This window comes from Pygocentrus nattereri, chromosome 5, assembly GCF_015220715.1.
Source record: "Pygocentrus nattereri isolate fPygNat1 chromosome 5, fPygNat1.pri, whole genome shotgun sequence".
NCBI classification, from domain to species: Eukaryota; Metazoa; Chordata; class Actinopteri; order Characiformes; family Serrasalmidae; genus Pygocentrus; species Pygocentrus nattereri.
This window is the reverse complement of record NC_051215.1, coordinates 1930971-1951878: the sequence shown is the minus strand read 5'-3', so window position 1 is coordinate 1951878 and position 20908 is coordinate 1930971. Positions and strand designations below refer to the sequence as shown.

At 42.8% G+C, this 20908-nt stretch overlaps 1 protein-coding gene across 1 annotated transcript in view; it reads left to right on the top strand.

Annotated features, from left to right (window-relative positions):
- The window catches only part of sertad4 (SERTA domain containing 4), a 27004-nt gene extending 6741 nt beyond the window's left edge, over positions 1 to 20263 (top strand). Inside the window, exons 2-4 of the mRNA XM_017719917.2 lie at positions 13240 to 13405; positions 15244 to 15359; positions 16025 to 20263. Coding sequence (XP_017575406.1) covers positions 13252 to 13405; positions 15244 to 15359; positions 16025 to 16678 — 924 coding nt within the window. The 5' untranslated portion in view covers positions 13240 to 13251 and the 3' untranslated portion in view covers positions 16679 to 20263. The remainder of the gene's footprint in view (positions 1 to 13239; positions 13406 to 15243; positions 15360 to 16024) is intronic.
- The last annotated feature ends 645 nt before the right edge of the window (positions 20264 to 20908 follow it).

Sequence of the window (20908 nt, the reverse complement as noted above, 5' to 3'; positions counted from 1 at the left end):
CATCTGTGCTGGTTCTGTGGTGGTTTTCGTTCTTCTCTGAGCATCTGGAGGCGCTCATGATGTGGTTTCTTGAGATGAGTCAGCAACGGTCGGAGGATCCTATTACAGGCCTCACTGCTCCCAGACTGGTCATGCACTGGAGATCAGCTCTGACCCAGAAGCCGACAGAAACCCAAAACTATTAACCTGAAAGTTAAACATAAAAACCATATTCACAGTTTCACTCCATCCCACGAATGCAGTCAGTCAGCCGAGACACGGTTGGTGTGTGAAGTTTGCTTCTTTGGTTTTTTTAATGGAGCTACAAAGCTAATGTAGCTCAGCAGTAAAAGAACTGGCACCATCCAGCCTTTAGCTTGGTGCTGACTGCGTACTTAAATCATCACACGCTCGCTGAGTTGTTCAGTATCTCATGTAGACTTGATTGTGTGGTTTCTGACTCTGTATGACTCACTGGTGTCTATAAACATGGACTAAATTCAGGCTTCGGGATGCTGCTACTGTGTTCAGCAGCGCTAATGTGCTTCAGTCCATGTTCACCATGCTAAAAGCCAGCTGATGCCAGTTCCATTCCTCGGTAGCAACATTCGCATCAGCTCGCATCATTTGCACCACAGCTACTTGTGTCAGAAACCACGAACTCAACCCACTTTGTCTTATTTCGTTTTATTGTGTGGTGTTTGTAGGTGTGCCCAAACTTTTGGCTGATTCTGGGTCACCGAGTCCACATGTCACTCGCGCAGCGTGTCTCCAGTGACCCCGTCCCAGCCTGCAGTCGCGGTGCCACCCAGCCACGCTGAGCGTCAATCTGTTCTAGATCCTTCTCCTCATAATGCTTTCCAGAACTACAGCCATGACTTTACAGTTGCATTCCGAAGTTTGCGCACCCCTGGGCAAGTGGCACATTTCATTGATTATTGATTACTGAAGTGAAAAGAAGTAAACGCATCATCTGCAGAGAACTATTTTGTAGCCAGATAAGAGGTCTTTATGTTCTTGTTTTAGGAGTTTTCACCCTTTTTTTCCCCCTCACAGAACGCCTCTCGAGATCTACCCACAGATGTTCAGTGATGCTCTGGACAGTGAGGGCCGTTCCACAAGCTTCACATTTCTTAAAGTAGTTTGTGGTGGATTTTGAGGCTTGTTTTGGATCATTGTCCTGTCTTAGAACCTCGTTCAGCGTCAGTTTCTTGACTGACTGTTTACATTTCTTCCGGAATTCACTGATATTTGGTGGTTGTCTATTCCTCCATCTCCTCATACAGTGTTTCTTACATTTATTACATTTGACAGGCACTCTTATCCAGAGTGACTTACAGCCTGGGGCAGTCGTGGGCTGGAGGTGACCGGAAGGTCTCTGGTTCGATCCCCAGAGCCAAAAGTGACTGAGGTGTCCTTGAGCAAGGCACCTAACCCACAACTGCTCCCCGGGCGCTGCGGATAGGGCTGCCCACCGCCCCGGGCAAGTGTGCTCACTGCCCTCTAGTGTGTGTGTGTTTGTGGTGTTTCACTGCATGGATGGGTTAAATACAGAGGTGAAATTTCCCCGTTGTGGGACTAAAAAGGGTCACTTAACCTGAATAATTTTACACAGGTAGGCCAAGGTGGTGTGAGGAGTCTTGCCCAAGGACCCTTATTGGTATAGAGTAGAGTGCTTGCCCTGGTGGGAACTGAACCCCAGTCTACAGCATAGAAGGCAAAGGTGTTACCCACTACTCTGTCCTGTACTAAGCACTGATCACACCCATGCTTAACAGTCAGCGCAGTGTTCCTTTCATCAAATGTTGCTTCTTTTTCTCCTCCAAACGTACCTTTGGTGATTGTGCCCAAAGTGTTCCATTATGTACTTAAACAGTCCGCAGCACTTGTTTTCAAAATGTGTCCAGATGTTATTTTGCATACATTGATGTTTGTGATGAGGTTGTGGGGTAATTTTTCCTTCTGATAATGCAGATCATGTTTGTGCACCACCACTCCTGTGTCAGCATAACCTTCCTGCAGGTCCTTTGCGTTCATGTGGGGGTTTTGCTTTGCATTTCTGGCAGCATATGAGCAGTTCCTTCTGAGAGTTTTCTTGGTTTTCCAGATCTTCTCTTCACTTCCACTGTTCCTCTTAACTGCCATCTCTCAATTCCATTTCAGACAGTGGAAACTGGACCTTGAAGCGTTTTATAGACTTTCACTGCTTTGTAGGCTTCAGCTCCTCAGCCAGCTTCATGGTTGTTGAGTGTTAGCACAAATTTTGAAGAGTCACTCTGAAATTGAACTGAATTATAATAACCAGGCCTAACGAGTTAAATCATTTCTCAGATTTGAGACGTGTCAAACATGCCACTGTTATTATATTGTTTTTCCATTTTTAATGAATCTAATAGAAAATAATTGCATTAACATTTGCAGAAAAATTTTCTTTTTAACATAGTTTTCTGCGGATGTTCTGTTCTTTTCTTTTCAAAAAATTCAACAAAATAAAAATCTACATTTCAGTTGACAAACTTCCAGTGTACATGATGTATAGAGGTCTAGGATTAAAGTTAGGATTAAGCTTTTCATCCTAAAATTGTTTTCCCTTTTGTGCCATGCAGAGATGTGGTGTAGGGCATCACTGTAGTTAATAATCATTTTAATGCTCTAAATCAAAAATACTATTACATTAATATTCAGTTCATTAATAACTAGAGGGAGCAACTATAAACTGACTTAGCAAAGCCGTTGCATTGGAATCACACATGGTTTAAGGACGTTCGCTATGCTGTTGCTATGGTATCTCAGGTGGTTGCTAAAGTGTTGCTAGGTCACTGTTATGGTACCCCAGGAGGTTACAAGTTATATCACAGGTGGCTACTATGGTGTTGCTAGGTCATTATTATGGTATCCCAGGCGGTTGCCAAGGTGTTTTTAGGTCACTATTATGGTATTCCAGGCGGTTACCATAAAAGTGGTATTCCAGGTGGTTGCTATGGTGTTTTTAGGTCACTATTATGATATTCCAGGTAGTTAGCATAATAGTTGTATCCCAGGTGGTTGCTAAGATGTTGTTAGATCGCTATTGTATTACTATTATTGTATCCCAGGTGGTTATTATAATAGTGGTGTCATTGGTGGTTGCTAAGGTGATGCTAGATCATTCCTATGCCAGCCCAGGTGATTTAAAAGGTGTTGCTAGGCTAATGCTAGGATATCCCAGGTGGATGATAAGGTGTTATTGGGCCATTGCTATGGTATCCCCAAGCGGTGGCTAGTATGTGTGTATATTTCTGTTGATAAATATGTGTATATGTGTATATAATATCTTGGAAGGTCAATGTGTGGCATCATCATTTGTGGTAGTTAGAATTGAAATTTCAGGCGTTCATTTCTGATGAAAAAAAATTGCGTTTGAACAAACACTGTGTGAAAATGCTCAATCGGTCTGACAAGCGGCGGTTCCCATATAGCAGGGGTATTTCATTAAAATTCAATAAGGTGCAGTTAGAGAAAACGGTCAACGACTGAATATCAAGTATAATTCAGTGACATTTCAACAACATTTACTGTCAGTTTCCTCTTTTTAGATCACGTCATGTGGAACAACTTCCCTCTGACTCACTTTCTTCTCTGACTGCTGTTTCTCTCCTCGTCCCTCCCCTGTGCGGCGTCACTCACTCGAGTCTCAGAGCTCATCGTAATGCACAGATCTGATCGGCTGAGTAGCATCACAGGTGATATTTACAAAGCATGCGATTGGTCTGTGAGTCTCCCGGGCTGCTAAAGATACTGTAAAGGCTAGAAATGTTACGCCAGTAACGGGGGCGGGGACCACCCCGCCCAAATTAAATAATTCTCCATAGTTTATCGGCTCCAGGTCCAGGTCCGGATAGGACAGCGTCTTGGTCCAGACTCGGCCGCGGTCTGCCTATAAGTGACCTCTGCCATATAGGCGCTACGATCCATAGTTAAAACTATGACAAGTGAAGAAAGTACAGAAAGCATAGAGAGTAATAAGAAGAAGAAGCCAGCTTAATAATATTATTATGGCCCGGTATCAGACAATCAGCAGCCTGGTACTGGTCCGTGGCCCTGTGGATGGGATCCTCTGGTCTGGGATACCAGCTAATGTGATATGACTACACTACAGGCCACAGGTAGGGAAGCAAGCAGGACTTTTATTTTAAAAACTTTTGCATTTTCTAATTAAATCAATTTACCAACAGCCAACACAATGCCTGCTTCAACCAGATGTGCCAGTGATGTACAGTAAAACCAGCATGTTTTCTGGGAAAAGCCCTGTTGGCTTTGTTTAAAACTGGCACCCGGTGAGAGAGGAAAGCTGGTTTAATTCATAGTCGGTGATAATTTCGAGTGTGTGAGTGAGAGGCCAGCTTTTGTGTTAGTTTCACTGAGTGTAGACAAACTGGGCCTTATCTCAGTGGAAAGCTGTAATTGTAGCCTTTGCATGTGGCAGCGATGATTCAGTGAATAATTGTGGGTTTTCTCTCTCCATCTCTGTCTCGCTCTCTCCGTCTGTGTGGACGAACTTCAAAGCCAAAGGCAGATTTCTCGCTGACTCACGTAAGCACACGGCTCTGCGGAGGACCTTTATTTACACGGCAAAGAACCCGAGAACAAAGCTGTGTCGAAACGTGTAATTTAATTTATAATTCCTCCCCATTTCATTCAGCCTGTTATAATCTCAGGTGAGTTGAGACTAGCCATATTTTCCTATTTCCCAGAGACTGTTGCTGTCAGAAACTGACCTAATCCAGTTAAGCCACGCCCCCTGAGCTGGGCTGAGGGCTATGATTGGACAGTACATGATTACTTCATGCTCTGAGTGGAAATACCAGAGAACTTGTAGAGAGGAGAATTTCCACTCAGTAGTGTCCTCCGGGTTTCTCAACCGCTAGAGGGCGCTCCTGAGCGGGTCCAGAATGAATGGGTTGAGATGGAACATTTGAGTAAAATCATAGTTTATAAATGAACAGCCTCAAACATTTTAACACCGCTGAACTATTTTAACTTCTCGTTGAGTTCCATTCACTCCCATTCATTGAGGACTCACTTATGGGGGCACCCTCCTATATTGAAGTCCTGTTTTCAATATAATGGGGGAAATAGGAAGTGGCCAGGCTCCTCATAAACCGGCTCTGGAAAAACAATAAAGAATGAGTCTTTTTAGGACATGTTCACTTCTGACACAAATACAGCATCTTATTAGACAGTTACTGTTTCTTTGCTCTATTATTTAAAATTAATTGCACAGTTACGTGATTAATCACACGGCTCTGTTAAGAGTTACATTTGCAGTCTGTATCGACAGATTGGAGTCGGCACCTCTGACAAACCGCCAAACACTGAACACTGACAAAACACCAAAAATGTAAAGAATGTTTTTTCTTCCCGAGAAACGAGACACGCAGCAGTAACGTCCAATTCAGATCATAGTAAAGTATCTCCTACATACAGACACTAGTGGTCTGGACTCCTGTTATCAGATTAGAAGATCAGATCAGAACCGTGTAAGGAAGTTCAGTCTGGCGCGTGTAACACACGTCTGTAATGACAAATAATATCATCTGCGTTTTTATATTAAACGTTTTTCATTGTTGTGACTGCTGTGGGATCTGCTGTGGAGTTCTCCTCTGCCTTTGTAATCATCTGCTGTCATTTGTCTTGATATGACCTGTTTTTCTGTCTCTTCAGCTCCCATCCATCACAGATAAAGAAGAGGTCTTATTTAGGAGGCCTCCTTTCTCTGAGAAAGGGAAGTGATGAAGTGATGAAGTTACACTATTTGTATCAGGCCGTGGCATATATATGCATATATGTGACAATAATAATAGTATGTGTTGTGTGTTTATATATATATAATATGTGTGTGTGTGTGTAATAATCATATCTGCAAATATTGTATTCTATCTTTTCATGGGACGACACAACAGAAATGAAAGGTGATGGACTGGCCAAGTACACTATATTTCCAAAAGTTTTCAGTCACCCATCCAAATCACTGAATTCAGGTGTTCCAGTCACTTCCATGGCCACAGGTGTATAAAGCCGAGCCCCTCGGCCTGCAGACTGCTTCTACAGACATTAGTGAAAGAATGGGTCGTTCTCAGGAGCTCAGTGAATTCCAGCGTGGTGCCGTGATCGGACGCCACCTGTGCAGCAAGTCCAGTCGTGAAATTTCCTCACTACTAAATATTCCACAGTCCACTGTCAGTGGGATTATAACAAAGTGGAAGCGATTGGGAACGACAGCAACTCAGCCACGAAGTGGTCGGCCACGTAAAATGACAGAGCGGTCAGCGGATGCTGAGGGGCATAGTGCGCAGAGGTCACCGACTTTCTGCAGAGTCAATCACTACAAACCTCCAAACTTCATGTGGCCTTCAGATCAGCTCAAGAACATCGTAGAGAGCTTCATGGAATGGGTTTCCATGGCCGAGCAGCTGCATCCAAGCCTTACATCACTAAGCGCAATGCAAAGCGTGGAGTGCAGTGGTGTAAAGTGCCACCACTGGACTCTAGAGCAGTGGAGACGTGTTCTCTGGAGTGACCAATCACGCTTCTGGAAATCCGATGGACGAGTCTGGGTTTGGCAGTTGCCAGGAGACGGTACTTGTCTGACTGCATTGTGCTGAGTGTAAAGTTTGGTGGAGGGGGGATCATGGTGTGGGGGTGTTTTTCAGGAGTTGGGTTCGGCCCCTTAGTTCCAGTGAAAGGAAATCTTAAAGCTTCAGCACCAAGAGATTTTGGACAATTTCATGCTCCCAACTTTGTGGGAACACTTTGGGGACGGCCCCTTCCTGTTCCAACATGACTGCACACCAGTGCACAAAGCAGGTCCATAAAGACGTGGATGAGCCAGTTTGGTGTGGAAGAACTTGACTGGCCTGTACAGAATCCTGACCTCAACCCGATAGAACACCTTTGGGATGAATTAGAGCGGAGACTGTGAGCCAGACCTTCTCGTCCAACATCAGTGTCTGACCTCACAAATGAGCTTCTGGAAGAATGGTCAAAAATTCCCATAAACACTCCTAACCCTTGTGGAAAGCCTTCCCAGAAGAGCTGAAGCTGTTATAGCTGCAAAGGGTGAGCCGACATCATATTAAACCCTATGGATTAAGAATGGGACGTCACTCAAGTTCATACATGTGTGAAGGCACCTAAACCCAGTTGAGGAGTGGAAGAGGATTCCAGTAGCAGCCTGTGCAGCTCTGGTGAATTCCATGCCCAAGAGGGTTCAGGCAGTGCTCGATAATAATGGTGGTCACACTAAATATTGACACTCTGAGCACAATCTGGACATGTCCACTGTGAGGTGGACTCACTTGTGCTGCCAGCTATTTAGACATTAATGTCTGTGTGTTGTTCTTTCCAGAGGACAGTGAATCTGCTCTGCTGTACAAGCTGCACACTGACCACTTTAACTTATATCAGAGTTTCAGTTCTACAGTGTCGTCCCATCAAAAGATAGAATACAATATTTGCAGAAATGTGAGGGGTGCACTCAGTTTTGTGAGATACTGTGTGTGTGTGTGTGTGTGTGTGTGTGTGTGTGTGTGTGTGTGTGTGTGTGTGTGTGTGTGTGTATTTGGATTAAAACTATTTTTTTGCTGGTTTTATACATCAAAACAATTTTATCCTGTAAAATGTACTAAAACACAGTTTGACTCACCTCTCGTTTAATCTGGCACCACAGAGCACATGTGAAAGCAGAAAATGAGAAACGAAGAAGCTGTAAAAAGAGAGTGAGAACATGTGAGTGAGAAAAAGAGAAAAAAAACACTGACTGAGAAAGTAAAGAGGAAAGACATGAGAGAGAGAAAAGCAGAAAGGTGTGAGGAACAGAGAGAGAGAGAGAGAGAGAGAGAGAGAGCAACTGCTGATTCTGTGCTGAGAGATGAAAAGGTTCTGTATGTGTTTTATCTCTTCATAAATACAGTGATATACACACTCATGTGCCTGTGCAAAAGGACAGATATGATTAATCCACAAGGAGGCGCTAATAGCACTCCAGTAGGATTTGTGTAGACAATTTAAAGCAAGATAACCCACACCAACAGGATCTGAATGAATAACCGGCTCTAAATGTAGGTATTGTGATATAAACCGAGTCCGTTCTACAGTTTCTCGTTAGGCTGAATGAATAACCGACTCTAAATGTAGGTATTGTGATATAAACCGAGTCCGTTCTACAGTTTCTCATTAGACTGAATGAATAACCGACTCTAAATGTAGGTATTGTGATATAAACCGAGTCCGTTCTACAGTTTCTCATTAGACTGAATGAATAACTGACTCTAAATGTAGGTATTGTGATATAAACCGAGTCCGTTCTACAGTTTCTCATTAGACTGAATGAATAACCGACTCTAAATGTAGGTATTGTGATATAAACCGAGTCCGTTCTACAGTTTCTCATTAGGCTGAATGAATAACCGACTCTAAATGTAGGTATTGTGATATAAACCGAGTCCGTTCTACAGTTTCTCATTAGGCTGAATGAATAACCGACTCTAAATGTAGGTATTGTGATATAAACCGAGTCCGTTCTACAGTTTCTCATTAGGCTGAATGAATAACCGACTCTAAATGTAGGTATTGTGATATAAACCGAGTCCGTTCTACAGTTTCTCATTAGACTGAATGAATAACCGACTCTAAATGTAGGTATTGTGATATAAACCGAGTCCGTTCTACAGTTTCTCATTAGACTGAATGAATAACCGACTCTAAATGTAGGTATTGTGATATAAACCGAGTCTGTTCTACAGTTTCTCATTAGACTGAATGAATAACCGGCTCTAAATGTAGGTATTGTGATATAAACCGAGTCTGTTCTACAGTTTCTCATTAGACTGAATGAATAACCGACTCTAAATGTAGGTATTGTGATATAAACCGAGTCTGTTCTACAGTTTCTCATTAGACTGAATGAATAACCGACTCTAAATGTAGGTATTGTGATATAAACCGAGTCCGTTCTACAGTTTCTCATTAGACTGAATGAATAACCGGCTCTAAATGTAGGTATTGTGATATAAACCGAGTCCGTTCTACAGTTTCTCATTAGACTGAATGAATAACCGGCTCTAAATGTAGGTATTGTGATATAAACCGAGTCCGTTCTACAGTTTCTCATTAGACTGAATGAATAACCGACTCTAAATGTAGGTATTGTGATATAAACCGAGTCCGTTCTACAGTTTCTCATTAGACTGAATGAATAACCGACTCTAAATGTAGGTATTGTGATATAATCCGAGTCCGTTCTACAGTTTCTCATTAGACTGAATGAATAACCGACTCTAAATGTAGGTATTGTGATATAAACCGAGTCCGTTCTACAGTTTCTCATTAGATTGAATGAATAACCGACTCTAAATGTAGGTATTGAGATATAAACCGAGTCCGTTCTACAGTTTCTCATTAGACTGAATGAATAACCGACTCTAAATGTAGGTTTTGTGATATAAACCGAGTCCGTTCTACAGTTTCTCATTAGACTGAATGAATAACCGACTCTAAATGTAGGTATTGTGATATAAACCGAGTCCGTTCTACAGTTTCTCATTAGACTGAATGAATAACCGGCTCTAAATGTAGGTATTGTGATATAAACCGAGTCTGTTCTACAGTTTCTCATTAGACTGAATGAATAACCGACTCTAAATGTAGGTATTGTGATATAAACCGAGTCTGTTCTACAGTTTCTCATTAGACTGAATGAATAACCGACTCTAAATGTAGGTATTGTGATATAAACCGAGTCCGTTCTACAGTTTCTCATTAGGCTGAATGAATAACCGGCTCTAAATGTAGGTATTGTGATATAAACCGAGTCCGTTCTACAGTTTCTCATTAGGCTGAATGAATAACCGACTCTAAATGTAGGTATTGTGATATAAACCGAGTCTGTTCTACAGTTTCTCATTAGACTGAATGAATAACCGACTCTAAATGTAGGTATTGTGATATAAACCGAGTCCGTTCTACAGTTTCTCATTAGACTGAATGAATAACCGACTCTAAATGTAGGTATTGTGATATAAACCGAGTCCGTTCTACAGTTTCTCATTAGACTGAATGAATAACCGGCTCTAAATGTAGGTATTGTGATATAAACCGAGTCCGTTCTACAGTTTCTCATTAGACTGAATGAATAACCGACTCTAAATGTAGGTTTTGTGATATAAACCGAGTCCGTTCTACAGTTTCTCATTAGACTGAATGAATAACCGACTCTAAATGTAGGTATTGTGATATAAACCGAGTCCGTTCTACAGTTTCTCGTTAGGCTGAATGAATAACCGACTCTAAATGTAGGTATTGTGATATAAACCGAGTCCGTTCTACAGTTTCTCATTAGACTGAATGAATAACCGGCTCTAAATGTAGGTATTGTGATATAAACCGAGTCTGTTCTACAGTTTCTCATTAGACTGAATGAATAACCGACTCTAAATGTAGGTATTGTGTGCTAGATATGTGAGATGTTCCTCTGGCAGATCTCCCAAAGCCAACCTGGCCAGAGATCAGTCCTCTACACTCTCAGCCGTGCCGTCCGGTTCCCTCAGCGTCGGATCCTGATATCCGAGTCAGCCGCTGCTGATGTCAATTCAGATGTGGTGTTGATTTAACCTTTCGCGCGCGAGGAAAGAGGAAGCGCTCCTCCGAAGAGCTGTGTTATTGTGTCAGGACCACACACAAAGGTTACAATAACTGAGGAAATGCAGTCCAGAACCAAATCACCGATGGTGGTGGTGCACATGTCCATTCACGTATGGGAAAGATAAGATATTCTTAGCTGGGTTTGTTCCAGGCCGGTGCACCGATGTGTTTTATATGGCCATTCTTTAAAGAGTAACTCCACCCTAAGACCTGCTGGAATGTTCTGCTCTGTGATAATAAAACACACCAGCCTTGCTTAAAATGTGAACATCTTTCCAAACTGTGAAATATCATTTTTATTGTGGTCCGTTTGCCTCTGCAGCACCCCCTCTGGTTCAACTCTGCTATAGGCGCAGGTGACCAAAGTACGATGACAAGTCGCGGTATGCAAATCAGTCAACCAATGTTACCGCCCCCTGATGATGCCCTACTCATGCTGCGCTCATAAATCGGAAAGCAGAGGAGCCGAGAGCGAGGAACCCACCCCCGGCACCACCTAACAAATGCTAGGCTCACATTTCCAGGCTGAAGTGGCACAAATCCAATATTTTGCCCAAATGTGACTCGGATCTGGTGTTTTTCAGGGCTGTGTGGACACGAATCCGACCTGAGCCACTTTCATATGTGGTCCTACATCATGGCCAATTCGTGGTCGTAAGGTCTTAAGGTGACCTTAATGTCACGCTCAGATCAGAATTCATGTGCTTTTTTTTTTTTTTTGCACCGTCATTCAGCGTTACCATGGCAACAGCGCCGAACAGACGTCAAAGCCTGTAAACGGTGGAAAAGCAGCTCATCCCACCTTTTCTCCTCCGTCTGGCTCTAATAATGAAGCTGAGAGCTGATCAGAGTTAATGATCTTCTCAGCGAAGCTCGTTCTGCTCGTTAGTTTGTGCTGATGATGCAGTGATTCAGTCACGTGACGTCACTGAGCAGGAGGAGCTCACGAGGGTCATTTCAGGAGCCGGTTCATCACATTAATGACCGATCTGAGTCACACAAGAGGGCGCCTGTGAGCGAGTCCTCAATAAATGGGGGTGAAAACAGTAGCTAGAAACCTCTAGTCCCTTTTCAGCGGTCACAAGATGCTGCCCACAGGACGCCGTTGGCTGGATATTCTGATTGGTGGACTATTCTCAGTCCAGCAGCGAGACTGAGGTGCTTGGTGGTGTGTCTGAGGTGTGTCTGATCCACTCAGACCAGCACAACACACACTAACACACCACCACCACGTCAGTGTTACTGCAGTGCTGAGAATGACCCACCACCCAAATAGCACCTGCTCTGTGAGGGTCCATGGGGGTCCTGACCACTGAAGAACAGGGTAACAGAGTATCAGAGAAACAGATGGACTACAGTCTGTAACTGTAGAACTACAGAGTGCAGCTATACGGTCAGTGGAGCTGATAAAGTGGACAGTGAGTGGAGAAACGAGGAGGTGGTTTTAATGAAGTGGCCGTTCAGTTCATGCTGCACTTTTTTGAATTGCTTCTCGCCACTAAAACATACGCAGGAGCTCCGTGTGCAGCACCAACCCTGGTTATCACTCAGTAGTGTGTAGTAGTGAGAGCGTCTTGGCTAACGTCACACCCCCTTTAGAAACAATCGCAATAAACAAAAGCGTTTACAGGACGCTGAGACTGAAATGAGGTTTGATTAATGGTGCTCTTTTTTTCTCAAGGCTTTGCCCAACCAAATGCCTGACCACAGGCCTGGTTTGCATCATTTACATTAGCAGACTTCAGGTATGCTGACTACAGAGGATCCTGACCACAGCACAGTACAGCGCTCTGTTTGCAGTGATCATAGGGATGTTTGAGGCATTATCATACACAGGCTTGCCGCTCAGACTAATTACAGCCTTCGTCTGACTTTTCCAGAGCCGTACTGTGTACTTTAGAGAGTTCTCTGCATGCTAGAACACACTACTGTGCTGCTACTACTGCGCCCTTCTGAAACAGCTCGCCAGGCTGTTTAACCGCATCTTCCCTCAAACTCAACTGAGAAGGTAAAAATTAAGCCAACGTTTTTGGGCCGCTGCAGACCCGGCCGCGCCTAATCAGGGCCAGAAACGGAGTAATGGCTCATGTCTTGCATACATAGAAGAGATTTTTAGCCGTCAGGTCGACATCAGCAATAAAAGCTGCTGAACGCCTCGGCAGAAAGTTTTATATTCCAAAGATTCATGATTTATTGACGTTGCTTTCATCAAAGGTAGATTAACATTTGTGTAGTTTTTTATAATTGAAAAATACTCAATATATTTAGATCTAGTTCCGAGATCTAAAGTGATATTTTTGAAATGTGCACATTTTTATAATCGTAATAATTCCAAAAATTATAATAAAAAAAAAGACAATAAATGATAACGGCGCTAACAATTAAAAATCGACTAAACTGAGAAAAATGTGACTTTTTTTATAAAACAAACAAAAAAAAAAGTTATATGTTTAGTCCTACATTTAACACACCTTATTCAGCTCACAAAGACTTTTTACAGGTAGTTACAGGTCACAAATGGTTTGATTTCCAAAGATTTCTAACGTTTTTTTTTGTTGTTGTTGTGCTTTATGTAAACAGAGAGAAGAAGCGATGACCCTGGTGTTGTCCATGAACCCCTTCTGTGATCATGAGGCTGAAGCCCCGCCCCCAATCTACCAGCCAATCTGGGAGTCGGAACACTGCAGCAAGAGCTGTGTCTCCACCCCCACGCCAACAGGGGGCGACGCCCAGGAGCTCATGGACGGTTAGTGGACTGCAGTGCATGCCCATGATCTCTTCACCCAGAGACTCTAACACAGGCTTGTGAAACTGGTCCAAAGTGCTGTGGAGATCAGCGTTTACCCTCATCTACAGCTCTGAATTCAGTTCACGGAGGTCGTGCTAATTAGCCGATGAGCTGAATCAGGGGCCGTGTTACGGAAAATTCTTAGGTCTGAGATCATAACTTATCTGCTTTGTTGTCATGGCAACTTCAGTTAAGACTGAATTTAGGACCTATTTTCTTAACTGTAAGATAAACACCAGAGCGTCTTAACTTCTGTTTTAGTCGTCTATTTCTATTGTTCTATGCAGTGATGAGCAGCGCAGTTCACTATAACCAGCATAACGACGATACATTCATCTACACTGAAACTCAGATGCTGCAGACACCGTCTCCACCGTCCCTCTTACTCCCTTCGGATGTTAATGTTTGTTAAAACTCGTCAGATAAAATATTACAGTGATGGTGGTGAATAATGAGGAGACGGAGCTGAACGTGTGTCTGTTTATTAGGAGGAGTAACGTTAGTGCGCTCGGCAGAAGCGTTTGGGAAATGGAGACTGAAACTGTGGAGCGCCAACTCTGATATACAGCGCTTTAGTTTTATTTAACCTTTGTTTACCTCAGTAACGGTAGCTAATGTTAGATGTCTGGCCAACTAACTGGATTACGTGTTTACGTTTCAGCTGTGCGCCCAGTGGCCAAGTTGCTAGGAGACCGACATGACAGTTGATTGTCGACTTCAATCGATACAGTTAAGATCTCCTAACTTGAGATAAGAAAAGATGAGATAAGATTCCTAAATCGAGCTCAGATTTGCTGCTATAATATGAACTTGTGAAAAATCTTATCTTGATCTGTCAGATCTTAAGACAAAAAGAGAGGAGGTTTCTGCAACACGGCACCAGGGGTGTGTAATGAGGCAGTGAGCTGAAGTCTGCAGTGTTTTGACCCACAGGGACTGAAGCCTGACACATGTGCCCTAACATAAGGGGAGATGGCTATGAGGAAAAGTGTAACGCCCAGCTCGGCCAATCAAATCAGACCTCATGAGTCGCAAACCGATCCTATTCGACAGTGTTGCGACAGTCCCTGATGTTGCCAGATTGAGTTCCCACCAACTCAAACTTATATCTGCCTGGCAACACTGGGGACTGTCATAACAAGTACTTTGGCATTTGGACACAATTTGGGCTGGTTTGTCTTTTTTTAGACAGATTAAAAAAAATATATGACATTAATAAGCAGCATTAATAATTAACCCACTTGATTTAATGGACAAATAAATGTAGTCACTCCTGTTGAGCTCCAGTGACGTCGCATTAGTGGCAGTTTGAAAAGACGTGGTGGAGCGTCACGTGGCTGGGTGCTAGCATTGAAGCACTGCTTGGTATCAGTGTGAGACTGAGGGGAAATCAAGCCAATGAGTGGAACTTGCCAAGACTTAATTGGGTAAAAATCACCAAAAAATCTGAGGTTTAAAGCTCCTGAAGCGCTGAGTTTCCCCTAAAGAACAGCAGGGGAACTTCTTCAGTAGAGGAACTGACGTTTGTGTGACTCTGTTCTTCTCTTCTCTTCTTTTTGGATCCTTTTGGTCCAAAATAAAACGTTACAGCTCCAAAAGTGAGAGAAGGGATCAGCAGTGAAGCAGAACTGGAGCTGAACCAGCACCACAGGACGAAACCCAAAAGTACAGGTCCCATAAAACTCCACTCCCGGCTGTCCATCATCGGTCCGACAGCTCTGAAGTGTGGATCTGATCTCTCTCAGTGTTTTAATACTCTGCTCTTCCTTTTTCTTTTCTTTTTTTTTTTGATCTAGAGCCGCCCTGTAGGCGTGTCCCGGATCCTGTGACCATGTCCCGGATCGCTTATTTTAAGAGGAAATACGTGGAGGACGATGATCTCCCGCTTAGCTTCAGGAGTTACTGCCACACTGTGAGTTCGTCAGCAATGTTAAAACTGCCTAAAGACCAAACCAGCGTTCAGCAAGCCTGACATCACGTTATAGACCCGTCAGTGTTTATAAGTGTTCAAAATGTGCAGGAGCACAAAAAATCTACGTTTACTGATTCAGACGCATTTACATTTTCATATTTACTCATTTAAAAAAATTACATTTATTTTATTATCTTTGAAAATTTAAGTGCGCTGCAAAAAATGGAAAAATAGGTGGACAAAATTGGTCAAAAGTGGTTTAATTAATTAACAGTCCTACAACAGTCCTACCCACGTATTCACTTAATTAAAAATATATATCACAATATTGCATTAATGCCCTTAACTGTGAATCATAAATACATCAGGAGTAACGATCCGGGGTCCATTTATTTATTTATTTATTTATTATAATGTTTTTTGCTGTATTTTGTCATTTTGTTTGTAGTTGTGTATTTTAAAGAAGCTTACATACATCTTGATTTGACTTTTGCTGCTCCTTTTCAGTCATTAAGGACAAACACAAAACATTTGGAGTGTATTTGTTTACATAAAATAAAAAGAAGAAGAAGAGAAAAATCATCTAAAAGCGGTTTAAGCAATGAACCGTCCGACCCCACTGAGTTCTACCACTGCTGCTCTGTAATTCCCCTCCCGTCCTGCAGGTGTCCCCAGTGTTGGAGGAGCACGCTCACGTCCTTCGTCTCTCTCTGGAGAAGATGCGCTTCATCGACGACCCTGAGGCGTTCCTGCGGCGCTCCGTCCTCATAAACAACCTCCTGCGGCGCCTGCGGACGGAAATCCTGCTCCAGAGGGACTGGCGTTTCCCACCGGGACCTGTCGGCATGGCGACCGCATCCCCGGTCCACCCTCATCCGTCTGCCAGCGTCCCGGCAAACCCGAACCGCAAGAGGCTGCGCGTCCTGAGGGCTGAGGAGGCCGAGTGCGTTCCGGCGTGCTGCTGTTTGTACACAGCTGGACAGTACCTTCAGCTGCCACTGTGCGTTTACGAGGGCGCGAATTCTAGCCTTCAGCCTTCGTCGTCGTCGTCCTCATCGTCGTCGTCCTCATCCTCCTCCTCCAGTGAGCTTTTGGAGGATGAGCAGGACAGTGACGGAGACGAAGGCCTGGACTCCCTCTGTCCGGGTCTGGACCTTTGCGAAGCTTCGTTTAGGGCAAAGAAGGAGAGAGAGAGGGCCAGGACGCGGGTCAGGGTCAGAGAGGAAGAGGACGGAGCGAGAGGAAGTGAAGTGTACCTTCACTGCTCCCCGCTGGGGCCTAATTTAAAAAAGACGAGAGTTAGAAATAACGTGGCGTGATGAAAAGGTGCGCACTGCAAAAAAAAATGACCCCCTGGCAAGTGGCATTAATTTTTATTGGCAGATAAACAAACAAACCAAAAATAAACAAATAAACGCTTGAGGGGATAAAAGTGGTCTGGGGTGAATATTTCATTGCTGTTGTATTTCCAAAATGGTAACTTTACAGGAAAAATGCTCCTAGATTTTATTGGAAGTTGATATAATGAGATTTTAGTCTAAATCATTTGGGATCATTTCACATAAAGCGAGGGGAAGCTGGAGTTTTCAAGTCCTGTTAAAAAAATAAAAATATATGCGAGGTTTTGTTCTGGCAGGCACGATGTGGACCGCTCTGCAGTCCCACAGTAAAATAAAACTGTTTACTAAAGCAGTGAAGCATTCAGACCTTACACCCTTACATTAATGATGTTCTGATGTATTTAAACCCAAGGAATGAATAGAGATAGAGATAAGCTAAATATATACACAGTCATCATTTATACTGTACTTTCTACAGACCCCTAAATTTACACTTGTGAAAATAATACATTTTTTATTTTGCTTTTAAAAAAGTGAAGGTGAATCATCATTTTATAATTCATAAAATCATAATTTTAATTAAAAAAATCTACTTTAAAAATGAAAAAAAAAAATTACTGTCACACTTTTTAATGTGGGTGGGGCCTTATTTTGGCCACGCCTCTGCATTTTAGAGCCCTCATGGCCACATGGTGAGCAGTTAGATCCCATTGCTTTGAAGTAAAGGTGGCCCAAAGTCTGAAAATCAGTGTGGAACATTAAAAGTAATTAGGTAAATTTTAGGTAAACATTTTTCACAATGATTTCTGTGTGAACAGCTGTTCAAAGCTGTGTTTGCCGGTCATGTACTGGCTGCGTTTTTGAGTTCAACGTGGCTAAAATTGTCACTACCGAAACATTTGGAATTTGGTAAAGTTTGGTTATGATTGTTTTGCAAGTGACAACATGGATTGTTCAGTCATTAATTTTATAAAATGTACATAATTAGGCAAAAAGGGTCACTCAGAGCAAAAGGATTTTAGTCTAAAGTCCAAGATCAGTTAAATAAACAGATGTTTAGATGTTGTGAAGCTTGTAACGGACATCAACACAGAGCTTGTATATATCAGTTTTACAGCGACTCTCTCAGTAAAGAGCTCTGCTGCCGCTGCTTTGCATTCCTAACAACCAACCGAAACCTGCTTACGGCTAGTAAGAACTTCCAGAGTTCATGCACCAAGTGTGATGCTTATTAAATAAAAATGAGCCAAACCTTACAGACGTTTCTCAGAAGAGATTAGGCCTCTGGGAGTTCCCCACTTAAACTCGTCGCTAAATTTGAGACGCTTCACTTGCTGAGGAGGGATTTTTTTGCAGTGTAAGTTCGGCCGCCAACCTGCCACCAGTCAGATCCAGCACTGGTCTGCGCTCGGAAAGCTTAAAGCGAGAGAAAGAGGGAGGGAAAACCAGAGGGCGAGAGAGAGGGAGATGACCCCAATGGATGTTGCGAAAATGGGACAACAGGGGGTGCTCGATTGGACTCAGTTGGCGAGGAAATAGCAATCACCTGGTTGCTATGGAAACAGGTTGGACATGTTGCTCTGGAATGAACCGACAATGGCTGGACAGACCAACCGTGGCTGACCATTAGACAAGAAAAGGACTGGTCTCCCAGTGACCGAAAATGCAGTCCACGTGTTTATCGTACAGGGTGTGACCTCTAGTCGTTTAATGACTTCAGTCCGATCTTTTATTCCTCTGCGGGACTTTAAACGAACGTGTACATGAAAATGGAAAGTTTTATTACAAAGAGCCGTTACTGAACTAAAGGAATAGTTTGACGAAAAAACTGTCGATTCTCACCCCCCCCCCCCCTTACAAACTTGGCTAAGGTTTAGTTAGTGAGCTACACACTAAAAAAACATGGTTCTCCGAAGGTTCTTTAGTAAAGGCAAAGACTCTAGAACCATTGACTCCATGGAAAATCACTGCATGCTTAAATGACCATTTTACCAGTTGTGGGCTGGAGGTTAGGGAACCAGCCTTGTGACCAGGAGGTCACCAGTTCGATCCCCAGATCCAACAATACAAGACTGAGGTGTTCTTGAGCAAGACACCTAACCCCCAACTCCTCCAAGTCCTTCAGGCTTGGAGATGAAGTTATGGCACTGGCGAAGTTGTTGGAGCCAATTTGAGGTCATACATTTTACGTTTTATTTGCTTTCCAGTTTTGTCCAGAGTAGCTGATCTGCATGTTGTGGAAGAACACGAGCACATATCTGTAGTGGTTGGTTAGTGTAGTGGTTAACACCTCTGCCTTCTACACTGTAGTCTGGGGTTCAATCCTCCACCTGGGTAAACACCCTACACTACACCAATAAGAGTCCTTGGGCAAGACTCCTAACACCACCTTGGCCTCCCTGTGTAAAATGACCAAATTGTAAGTCGCCCTGGATAAGAGCATGATAAGAACATGAATGTGAGCAAACCTGAATGTTGCTCTGTGAACTTCAGCGAAATTTCGGAATCGATGCTTGATGCCTGGAATTGGAGAATCGACTCTTTTTGGGACTGTAGGGAGTAGATATTCCCTATTAACTTCTAGCTTATATTGAAAGTAGGGGGCAAAAACTGGACTTCGATATGATGGCAACTGCGTCTACATGTGCCATACAGTGTCAGGAACCCCGTAAGGGCAATATATTGGTCATTTTTTTGGTCAAACTATTCCTTTAATATAGGACGAAATTCACAGCACATTTACAGATACCTGGTTTCTCTGTGGAAACGACCAAATGGTGCCTTATTTTCTTATTTTTTAAATGTATATACAGTTCACGGCCGTGTTTGTGAGTACATATTGTTGAGAAACTGTACCATGATGTTCATGCCAAGACAAGGCCCTGCTGGGGGGTCTGCTGATATCTGTGAAATAATGATGTAGCATGATGAAGGAGCTCGTGTTGCGAAGATGAAACCATAAAAACTTCTCCTCGGTGTACCACATCCACACAGAATCTATGAAAAGCAGAGGCTTGAAGTAAGAAAGACTGATCTGAGAGCGAAGTAAGGATATTTCAGTTGATATTTAGTCTATTGAGTAAATAGATGTGATAGATGGCAAAATTCATCCCATGAGGACAATTTCAGGTTTTTACAATTTCGAGACATTTTCAGTTGCAAAAGTTTGATGTTTGCAGTGTAAACTTATGACAGCCTGAACCTCGTCTGCACTCAGGATCAGAATCAGTCTGCACTCGGTTTAGTACGTAAACAATGAAAACGGTCTGCACTAAATGAACCTAATCCCGTTCAGCACCATGTCAGTTGAATATTGAGGACTTTAAGCATTGGTGGTTGTAGAGACGGTCACGGCGATAAGAAATTGTGGCAATTACTTTTACTGAAGTACTATATATGGCCATAAATGTAGTGGTGGACAAAATACACAAACTATGTACTTCAGTTAAAGTCGAGACCCCCAAGGTAAAATATTCCTCCAGTAAAAGTAGAAGTTCCTCTCTTTAGACCTTCACTGGAGTAAAAGTACTAAAGTATTTCCCTTCAAATGTACTTAAGTATAAAGTAAAAGTACTAAAAGAGGAATTCTGGCTCTGATGTCCTGTTATCATTTTTATAACCAGACTGGCTTCATGAACTCATTTCAGGTGAAAGTCCTCCAGCGTCTCTCTTGGTAAACCAGTCTTTTAATAGAACGTCATTAATTAGTGACGCTGACGTCTATTAAAACACCTGATTGGTGCTCTGGCTTTGCGCTTCTTTCGTTTTGACATGTTACGTTTTTATACACACAGAAACCAAAAGGAACGACAGATTTCTCAAAATGTAGGAGGAAAAAGTCGGATATTAGACTCTGAAATGTAGTGGAGTGAAAGGAAAAAGTCCAGAACGGAGAAACTTCAGTACAGATACACCAAAAATACTAAAGTACAGAAACCAATTACATTTACTCAGTTGCTCAGTTACTGTCCACCACTGCATATATGGGCAGGTATTATAAAAGATCAAGCATATATTTCAAAATATATGTACAGATATATTTTGTATGTACGCTACAAGGACACCAAGAATGGCCTTCTCAGCTGCCATCGCTTCACCGCTAGCGTAATACAACAGACTGTTCAGTGCATCATCGTTTACGTTCAAATAAACGTTTTACCACGTTTTGTACAGGCTGAACGCAGCCCGGGTGAACGGCCTAAGACCCAG